Genomic DNA, 11541 nt, shown 5'->3' with positions numbered 1-11541 from the left:
TAGCAAGTAATAAGATTCTATTCAGACTATAATTATACTTAAATACCGAAGTATCCAAAGTTACCGGACCTATCATTTCTGAATATTACTGCAAAGAATGAAGATACCGATAAGAATTTATCTCCTCTTATTTCACTTATTGATTAAATATTTTAATATTATTATTCTCATTTTATCTCATAAAGAAATTTCTACACAATTTCTTTAATGTATAATGTCTACTTCTGTAAAAGTTTGCTATAAGATCTAAACATGCTCAATATTATGTTTACAGTAAACTGAATATATACGTTATTATTCTATTGCTAAAGATAATTCGACATATGTATTTTTCTTATAAAATTAACTTACTTCCAGAAAACTGACGCAGGCGCATTCCTTCTTTCTCAGCGCTGTAACTTCATTTCAGTGCATGTACTTATAGGATACACAGAGAGAAAGATTTCTTTAAATTTAATAAACCGTTTTGTTCGACTATTCCAAAGCATATATTTCTTTGTTTCTAATAAATTTTATTAAGTTTGAAGAAATTTATTTAAAATTTATTAAAACCAAAGAAATATATGCGTTGGAATAGTCGAACAAAACTGTTTATTAATTGTAAAGAAATCTTTCTCTCTGTGTACGCATAGTTCTCGAGAAAGTCTCTCACTTTTAAAATTCTCAATGACAAAGCTATCTATCTCATAAAATTTATAATTTAAAAGTAATTGCGCTAGTTTAGTACACGACACTTTTAATTTCTTAAGTTAAATCTTAGTATTGTTATTTACTTGCAGATATATTACATTAATTGCAAAAACATTATTAATTGTCTAAATTATGAATTCTTATCTCGACGAAATCTAAAATTTAACACAAGAAACCTATTTTAAAGTTATGATTTCTTGGTATAAACTTACAGATAATTTAAAATATTTTATAAAAATGATGTAATCTCAAAGTAATAATAAGATTACTGTTCAAAAAGGATCTAAAGCCTAAATCGAAACATTGCGTGAAACTTTTATGTAATAAACAAGTTTTTTGCAAATCTTGTCGACAAACAAAGAATATTTTACAATAATTATCATTGGCAATAAAGGCCGGTCCATCTTTAAATAAATTTTAGCTTATTACTTGGCAGGTTTGCCAATAAAACAGTTACGTCATCGTTTTTTCGCCATGTTAATGATTTTTTGTTAAGTTTGTACTTTGTGACTTGATTACTGTATTACTGAGGGAGAAAATTTATTTTCAATCGCACCAGAAGAAAAAAAAGTTGCAGTAACCATAATAGCTTTATAAATTACAGTTATTTTTGGACCTAACCATATTTTTATTCCATAATAAGTTATTCAATAATAAGTTAGAGTTTGTTTAAATTATAAATATTATATAAATATATAAAGTAAATTACACGAGTATAGTGTTTAATGTGTCAGTAACAAATTGCGCATAGGAAAATATAACAGAAGATAATGAAAAATATTTAAATATGCATTATTTATATTTAAACTACACTAATACAAATATTCTGTTCTGAAAACTTTTATTCTAAAAATGATCTAAAATACATACTAATGTTTTGATTTGAAGAACTTTAAGTCTCTTTTTTAGCAACAAAATATCTAGTTGTTTTATACATTGAATGAGAACGTTTCTATCTTCTAAGCATAAACACTGTTTCTTCATTAACTACATATATTCTCACCGTACTGTATACATATTTAATTTACTATCATAGAGAATGTATCACAGTGAAGTAAGATATCGAGGCTTTTGTTAGCTGCAATTAACGTTTTTTTTAATTGCATTTATGTGTGATGTGTTAAAATATTATTGTTAAAATCTTATTATATTATTATGATTTTATACATATTATCATACATATTACCATAGCGAAACCCTCCATAGATCCATGAATTAATCCAGCAATGTTTAAAGTAAATTCTTTGGCTCCTATTTGCAACAGAAATAGTATCATTTTTTGGATATGTAAAGGAGTTTTATACCATTTAACGTTGTACCTATAAAATTAAACATAAATTTAAGATTAGAATTTTTATTTTATTAAGATAGAAATTTAATTAGTTTTCTATTTGCAGCTAATTACATTGATATATATGTTGATTAAAAACAATGAAAAATGTTAAATATTATAAGAACTCCTTAACATAAATTTCATATTATTATTGATAAATAATAAACTATAACAACTAGACTATGGTAAATAATAAACATAGACCAAAGAAGAAATTATGAAAATTTTTACTATGTTTTTCATTAAATTACCATAATATTTATGCTACTTATGCTCTAATTCTCTAAAATTTCTTCTTCTGGTCCGTAACTACTATCGAACGTAGTAAAATTAGTAGTAAATTTTTATTATAAAATTTTCTATGTGATAGTGCTTTATATTCCTTTACAGATTTTATAACTGCAATCTTTTCTCTCTTTTTAGTAAATTGTTAATTGCGTTTGTTATATCCGAAGAACTTCTGATATAATTGAACTTTGTGGATTACAAACTTGCCGCCAAAAATTATTTAAATAAAATAAAATAGTGGTTTATAATTTCCTCTTCTTAAATATTGTATTAGTGTATTTTAAAATGTATTGTTACGTATCGTAAACAATAAATTTGTTATGAGAATGTGATTGACGTGTAAAAATTTTAAAATAGTATTGACATAACTTTTGTGATAAAGAAATTAACGAATAATGAATAATAAAATTATTATCAAAAAATAAATTTTTTAATACAAGCATACAAACTTCCATAATCAAAGTTGAAAAAAATTTATATTTTTATATTGTTTTATACTTTTATATTAAAAAACAATTATTTTTCGTATGATAAAAATAATTAGAATTTTATTTTTCTTTTACAAGTATTGCGACATTATAGTCATTTCTCTGTCACAATTATTCATACTCTGACTCTTTAATGTTATAATCTGAATAAACGACTTTAACACGTTCTTTATTATAAGAATATTTCTTACACAGTAGTAAGTACATAATTATTGTGGTCAGTAATATTTTGCCCCATAAGATTGGTTAAAAACATGTATATGATAATCATTAACACAGATAAAAATGATATGAAAAGCTTCTGGATGTCATTTTTTAACGATGATAACTGAAAAGACATTTGTGAGAATTATTAAACTTAGGTATATCATTTACAATTGCTTTTGTTAAAAATATATAATTTTGACATATTTATTGTGTCAATCTTGTTATATTCAGCAATAATGATCATAATTTCGGAGTAATAACATAATTATACAGTACAAGTAACTTACTTGAAACAAGCTAAGGCTACATAAAGCCACACCACACACTATTAAACAAGCAAACATTTTCTGGAATGTGGATGTGAAATATTTAGCCAATCTTCAAAAAAGCAAAAAAAGTATTATTCAAAATGTTGTACAAGTATTGCTATCATAAATACAAACATCATAGCTTGCCGATGAATATCTACAGCATAAATTAAGCCTTTGGCCATCCAGTTCTCATTTTTCAGCGAAACGTTGTTAATATTTATCACACACTCGATACGATAACTGTAAATATTTTATATTATAATTATACAACAATTCCATACTATATTCCATTTATAACATTAGAGGCGAAAAATGACACTTTCGCAGCCCATTTTTTCGCCTATGCTATTTATGAATAAAAGTAAATTTCGATACAGTAATCTAATATCACTTTAATACATTTTTAAAACATGGTGAATGCTATCCTTTTTCCTTGGTAATCAATACATGACATAACCGTAAAATAAATGTGAATACAAGGCTGACTTTTATCTGTCGTAAAGAGAGGAAAATATTTTTCTTATATGTATAATAATTATTATAATTAGCATTCGTCATATTTCATAAATATGTTACATATGTATAAGTTATAGCACACAGTAAAAAATTTTGTTTTCTTGTTAAAAAATATCCTGATTAAACGATTATCACAAATTCAATATGGTTACAGTGAGGGGTTAGGAGGCTGTTAGCTTAGACAAATGCTTCTTTTACTATGCTATTTAGGATCGGTTATTTCATCTCTGAATAACCTATATGGCAAATTATCTAATAGACAAATATCTATGACTATGTATACATATATTATATGTCTATTAATATACACAGACATTTATCCATTAGATAATTCAACATATACTTATCCAAAAGTAAATCTTTTAAATTACAAACTTCTAGTTACTTCTCATATTATTATCTTTTTTACATTTTTTATCATACCTAGCTATTCTGAACATCCCACAGATATGCTGAATGTACACAATGTTTACTGTACCAATTGCTATTATTGAAATAACACCAACGCAAATGGCTGCGTTAATGTGCAAAAAAATCAAATAAAAATACTTTTTTTGATCAATGAAGTACTCTGTTGTAATTAGAAAGTGGAATGATTGAGACGAATTCTTTGCTGAATTGTCAACCATATTCATCCAAAATTGCAATATAATATCACCAAATATTCCGCAAATTCCAAGTGCTAAAGAATGTTAAAATAAAATTATTATTTAAAATATTTGAGTATATGTTATAAACTATTTTGTGTATAATTATGAATTGTTTTTTTATCATGTTATAATTAAATCTACGAATTTAATGATCTTTTCTGACTTTTTTGTTATCTATTTTATATAATTGCATTATTATGGCATCACTAATGCATATATGACAAATACTTTAATATAAAATAAGTTAATGTATAAATATATAATATATCGACAAACATTTTCTTACTTGTAATTATAATTGTATAACGCTTCGCATTGTAGTTATATTTTCTCATAATAGTAATTTCATTTTGATCCTTTAATCTGTTGTGTACATTCTGAAGCTGCATCATTAAATTCTTTACCTGTATTCCAATTTTTGTATGTGTATGTGTATACATATATTTATTTATATATTTATATATAAATAACAAAGTGTACCTAGCAAACTTCGAAATTTCGTATAACGTAGATATAAAAATACATTTATATGTATATATACGTTATATAGTTATATCTTTGTTCTTGGATATATTTTAATTAAAAAATTTTTTATACGAAGAAAAATTGTTTTGTTTAACATGTACTTATTAATTAATTGACTTACACCTTTGATGTTAAAACAGAATGCGTTATACTTTATTATAAAGATAGCGAAGAAGAATATGGAAGACAAAATCTTCATGAGCAAATCCAAAGTACAACTTAACGTTAGAAATACAGTCAGCTGTTAGTAGATAGTTTTACTTAATTTTACTACCAAATTTGGTTAATACCAGAGAAAGAGAGAGAGAGAGAGAGAGAGAGAGAGAGAGAGAGTTGTGATATATTTAACAAAATATAAAAATATTGTGCAATAGAGTGAGATAACGAAAAAATATAGTGACAGTTTGCCGTTTGATAGCTTATGTAACGACATAATTATTATTATTATACATTTTCTTACCTGAAATATAATAATCGCTATCAATGTAATAATGACTAAAATATGTTGAAATCTAGTAAAGTTGGATTGTTGATAAGGCCATAAACCGATCATGAGCAATAGAATTTTATTTATACTAAAATACTCTTCTTTTTGGATCATATTTTTATAATGTTCCGAACGTGAGTGATTGTAAAAAAGTCCATAAGAATACAATCATCCCTCTTTTTCCATTGATTCTCCTTAAACTTTCTCTCTTCTAGGGTAGATTTTACTGCAATTATCATAATTCACATAATACCATCATATCATTGTGTTTAGATACGTATCTATAATTTAGAAACTTACATATAATTTCTTCTCAATATATTATTGTCAACTTATATGTATAATAAAGCCACTTAACAAAAGATATAAAAAATTTATTCTATAACTTCTTTTTTTAAAAAGGGTTTGTTAAAAGAAAGTCACGCAAGCGCATTTTCTGTTTTTAACCTGCTACTTCAATCTCGTGCATGCATTTGTAAGATAGTACACTTGTATACCTCCTCTGCAATACATTTCACCTATGTATAATTTATTTGATGTCGAGTGTACTTGGTAAAATTTACATTTGAGAAATGATTAAATTAAGCAATTGCGCAATAGTGAAAAAATTAGTGATTAACACGGCAAGTGTTTTTAACATGTAAATATTAAAGTCTTAGATATTTAGTCGCTATACTAGTATTACTACACTGAAAAAAAGAGTATTGTGACTAATATTATATACAAGTAATGTCAATGAATTAAAAAGATTTAATGCATCAATATCTTGAATAAAATAATTTTATTTCTGTGTCTTTAATGCATAAAAAATTGTATAAAATTAAATTTTCTACGTTCTACATGTGAAGGATATGCTTGTATTCTTCTTGAAGTATATTAAATAACTTCTACGTTTATACTTAATTCACAGTGTCGACCGATAATATCACAGTGAAGTAAGATATTGCAGCTTTTATCAACTGAAATCATACAAAATTATCCTCTTTTTTTTATTACATCGATATACTCATAATACAATGGAATAACTCCGATATTTACGCAGCAGAAGATACATGCCGCAAAAGTTAGAAAACCAAACAAAAATAAATTGCTTACAATAAATATTTCATATTTCTAATTTTTTAATTACATGTAATATAGAGTTTTTATTGATATATTTCATTATATTCTTAAAATAAATAATATTTCATAAATGAAGTTAAAAGTGACGTACATACCAAAGTTATTCTCACGTTTTATATGTATATATAAACAAAAGTTGTATCTTCGTTTTACCATAGCAAAATTTTCCATAGATCCAACAAATATTCCACCAACAATTATAGTGAAATCTTTGGCGTTATTTAGCAACAAAAAGAGTATCATTCTTTGAATTTGCAAGGGAGCTACATACCATTTAATGTTGTACCTACGAAATTTTATAAGAATAAAATCTTAATTTAATGGAAAAGCGGAAAGGTCATTAATATTGCCATATCTTCATTTTTTAATATTTCTTTAAAAAAGCAAAAAATAAAATTTAATCGAAGAAGACATAAATGTAAATTAGAAATTTGTCTATCACATGATATAGTTATTATAAAATTGTTTTATATTTTGTAATAATTAATATTTTTATAACATAATCATAATAACATCAAAATCAAAATAAACATCAAAAATTGGATCTTAAAACTGGTATAGTAGCAAAACTACATTTTTTCTTTTCTTTAACATGAGTTATATACAAGTATGCAGCTCATGCTATTTAAAAAAGTGCAACATGTAGCACGATTAATATATAAGAATTAGATTATGTTAGATTTGTTTTTAGATTTTATAGAAAATAATTATATATGTGATTAATGGGTTTTTATTTCTTTAATTAATTATCTAAGAAAATCATGTTTTATTTAATATTAGCAACCTTCCTCTATAATTTAGTTATATTATTTTACATTATATTATTTTACATTATTTTACATTATATTATTTTACATTATATAGTTGACAATTATAGAGTTATGACATTAAGAGTTTACTTTCAGCATAGAGAACCACGAAATTAATTATTAATATCTTGCAAGAAAGTCTCTTACACAGTAATAAAAACGTGATTATTGTGATCTATAATATTTTGCCCAAAAAAGTTGCATAGAAACATGTAAAGAATATCAACAGATACAAATGTAACAGGAAAGAAAAGTTTCTCAATAGATTCTCCAGACGACATAATTTGAAAAATCTACAAAATAGAAAATTGCAATTAATTTTTTCTACATTCTGATAGTTCTTATTTTATTATGTAGTATTGTTAACAAGAGTTGAAATTAAATTGCATATTTATATGCAAAATTATTATTAAATTATAAAAATATTATTTAATAAAATATAAGAAATAAATAGTACAAGTTTTCCATTAACACAATCTGGAAAATTTTGAAATTTACTTTTTAAAAATAGATTTAAAGAAAGCAAAACTTACCCGAAGAAAATTGAAACACAAGGAAATTATAAGAACTGCTGCTAAGCTGAGAAACATTATCTCAAATGTGATTACCAAATATTTAGATAATCTTTAAAAACATAAAAATATTATTACACGTATTACATGCGTATGTATCTTCATATCAATTCTAACCTTATTGCTTTTCGATGAATATTTACAGCGCATATTAAACTTTCAGATTTAAAATTTTTTTTTTTTAGAATAAAATTTTGCGGAATATTGATCTCTATAATGCGTTCAATACGGTAGCTAAAAATAATTATAACATTTTTTAATATGGCATATTATTGAAAAATAAAAATATAAACTTTATTCGTACATTCCTCCAAGCAACAGTGTTGTGTACTATTTTATATTTGTTTCATACCTGGAAATTTTGAACATTCCAAAAATAAAATTAATATATCCAATAAGTATCGTTCCTATTGCTATGATCGCAACAATTCCTACGCAAAATGCTACATTTATGTGTAATAGAATTAAGAAAAAATATTTTTCTTGATCAATAAAATATTCCGTTATGAATTGTATCCGATGTGGCTGAGATACATTTATTGACAAAGCTAAATCAAACGTGTCTGTCCAATATTGAATAATAATAATAACAATTATGAAATGAATTCCCATTACTGAAAAGCATGAGAAGTTATTATTATTCTAATTCTTTTATTTAGTTTACTAAAATTTTATGTATTCAGTATATTAATAAGTATTTTACAATTTTATTTATATTATAAAAACCTTTAATACTAATTGCTTTAAATTTATGTATAACTAATATTAATACTTTGAACTACGTATATAAATATCCTTTTACCAAACTATAGCTATTGTATACATATTATTTAAATAAACTGATATATTATTTGTATTAGAGTTTATATAAATAAAATATTAAAATATTAAAATAATACAAAATAGTCGTTTTTACAAAAAACGACTATTTTTTAAAAAGTATTAAAATTATTTTTTAATGTAATTTACAATATTTTTGTAGTAATTTAATATTTAATTTAGATCATAGATTAATGAATGCTTAGTTAGCTTTATTATAATCTATTAGTTTATTTCTCGTCAACATTATAGCATGCGGTTGTGAGTCTAAAAGTTCAAAAATTAAAGTAGTGTGAATATCTATACTATGAGAAAAAAAATTATGAGGATGAATATAATTTTATAATATGTTAAAAATGTTTTCCACTACTAACTCAAAAGTAGATGTTAAGTATGAAATGTAATCGCGTGAAAAAATCTTGCTTTACCCATAAATGCAATTGTGCAACATTTCGTATAATAGCCATATTCTTTTATGATTGCTATTTCTTTTTCATCCTTTAATTCATCATATACATGTTGGCATTGCACCATCAAATTTTTTGCCTATTATTTCAGCAACATTTTTATTATCTCATTATTGTATACATCAGATTATTTCGCATATATATGCTTATTTTTCAGTTTTATTTTATTTTACAGATTTTACTGTATATTCACAACTTACATTATTGATGTTAGCACAGAATGAACTGTAAGTTACCAAGCAAACAGCAAAAAAAGATGCGGAAGACACAACCTTGGCGACAAGAACAGAGGTACATCTTAAAGTTATAAGTGATGTCAGCTACAAAAAGAGAGAGAGAGAGAGAGAGAGAAAAGTAAGACAGTAAAAGTAATTATTTTATTTTATTTTATAAAAAAGAGAAAAATATTAAATTCTAAATGATTATCACGTAGTTGAAAAGATATTCTCGCTTTTTGTATTATTTTGTATCATTTTTAAGCTTTTTAAACTTCTTTTAAAAAAAACTATCCATACAAATCTCTAAGAGACATTTTAAAAGACATCTGGATAATGTCTTAAAAACGTTTGAACGTTCTAAGAATGTATAAGCGTGTTTATCCACGACATTTATCGGATAAAATTTATCATATTGGTATAAATTTAAAACTTATACATTTATTCTTTGATAATCAAATATTATTTACACATTTTTTTCAAACATTTAAAAAGATATTTTTCTAATTATTCACAAATCTGGACGTATAAAAAATATTTTACTCTTGTCATAATTCAATATGCAAAAATTGTCTGAAATAAAACATTAAAAAATTTTTTTTATCTATATAAACGTAGTTCTTGTTTAAACTAAATTTCTAAAAATAATTTTTACAAAAACAGTAAAGTTTTGTGGCGATTATTTCGTCACAACCGCGTGTTAACAAAAGAAGAACGCGTTTAACGGAAAATTCGAGAAGGTTCTTTGATGCAGACAATCTTACTGCCTGCACAGAAAAACAAAAGAAAAATCTAGAAACGTCGGTTCTTAGGGCTACATTCCAAAACGTCCTTTCCGAAGAAAATTTTACTCGATGTAATATAGGATACGTTACGTGTACTATATATTTCGAGTAAAATTTTCCTCAGAAATGACGTTTTGGAATGTAGCTTAGGTATATAAAAAGAAGAAAATCTGGAAAAAGGTTTACTCTGTACTTGATTCTCGACACATCTGTTCAATTTGTTATCTGGCATTTCGACGAAATTCTTATATATATCTGCCCAGTCTTGCATTCAAAGTCAGTAATAAACTCAGTGTTACTCAAAACCCGTGTTATCCAAATTCGAATCACATTTTCCTGCAGTTTGGTATCTCTTAATATTAATGCGCGACATCGATACCCAAAGTTTTTATTAAAAATTCGAATTTTCCGTTTTTTTACCTTTTTCTTACAAAAAAAATTAAAAAATTAAAATTATTATTTGGTTTTAGTTTGAGAGAGCAAAATGTTGTAAATATTTTCGAAAAATATTAAGTTATTTTGAATTAGATTAAAATTAAATTTATCATGGCAACAATTTTTTTAACAATTTTAAAATAAACACCTTGTCAAAACTGTTCATTTATTAATAAAAGTTCTAATAAAATTTTTACAAGATTTTTATATTTTTAATCTCTGCCCTTTCTTGCACCCTCCGCCCCTCTTCTCTCTCTCTCTCTCTCTCTCTCTCTCTCTCTCTCTTTCTTGGTTTAAACTATTTAAAAATATCAAAAAAATAATTAATTTTTTACATCCAAAAGCGAAAATATCTTCATATAATATAAATCTGCACGTAGTGCAGAGATTAATTAGTTGAAGCTATAATACCATTATGCCATTACTTTCTTACCTGAAATATAATACTTGTTGTTAAAATACTGCAGAGAAAAATAAACTGAAGTCGAGTGAGTTTAGATTGCTGGTAAGGCCACAAACCGACAGCCAGCAATAGAATTCTATTGAGATTGAAATATTGAACTTCCAGACGAATCATTTCTTTACGTGCTCCAGAACATTGTGAAAACATATATCCCCATCGATAAGGGTGCGTTCATTCAGTTTTTTCACTATTGATTAAATGTTTTATATCTCCTCTTCTTATATAAATTTCAACACAAATTTTCTAATTGACTATTAATAGACAATTGTATAAGTCCGCCGTGAGATTGTTTAATTCAACAAATGTCTGACTATAACACAATTTGCGCGATCGATTCGACACTGAAAGTAATTTAACAG

General features: G+C 24.9%; 2 protein-coding genes across 2 annotated transcripts; both read right to left on the bottom strand.

Annotated features, from left to right (window-relative positions):
- Positions 1-1414: 1414 nt before the first annotated feature.
- LOC105832825 lies at positions 1415-5637 on the bottom strand. The gene is made up of 9 exons (XM_028192728.2): positions 5469-5637; positions 5130-5249; positions 4770-4887; positions 4257-4515; positions 3450-3557; positions 3294-3384; positions 2991-3127; positions 1877-2009; positions 1415-1768 (listed from the first exon to the last, which is right to left on the bottom strand). The coding sequence occupies exons 1-9, from the start codon at positions 5607-5609 to the stop codon at positions 1721-1723; spliced, it is 1155 nt and encodes a 384-aa protein (XP_028048529.2). The 5' UTR covers positions 5610-5637; the 3' UTR covers positions 1415-1720.
- Positions 5638-6370: 733 nt separating this feature from the next.
- Positions 6371-11341, bottom strand: LOC105832827. The gene is made up of 9 exons (XM_036287185.1): positions 11153-11341; positions 9485-9604; positions 9246-9363; positions 8351-8612; positions 8116-8232; positions 7960-8050; positions 7574-7719; positions 6771-6903; positions 6371-6454 (listed from the first exon to the last, which is right to left on the bottom strand). The coding sequence occupies exons 1-9, from the start codon at positions 11327-11329 to the stop codon at positions 6395-6397; spliced, it is 1224 nt and encodes a 407-aa protein (XP_036143078.1). The 5' UTR covers positions 11330-11341; the 3' UTR covers positions 6371-6394.
- Positions 11342-11541: the final 200 nt, after the last annotated feature.

Source organism: Monomorium pharaonis, chromosome 5, assembly GCF_013373865.1.
Source record: "Monomorium pharaonis isolate MP-MQ-018 chromosome 5, ASM1337386v2, whole genome shotgun sequence".
Taxonomy (NCBI): Eukaryota; Metazoa; Arthropoda; class Insecta; order Hymenoptera; family Formicidae; genus Monomorium; species Monomorium pharaonis.
This window is presented reverse-complemented; position numbering and strand designations above follow the sequence as displayed.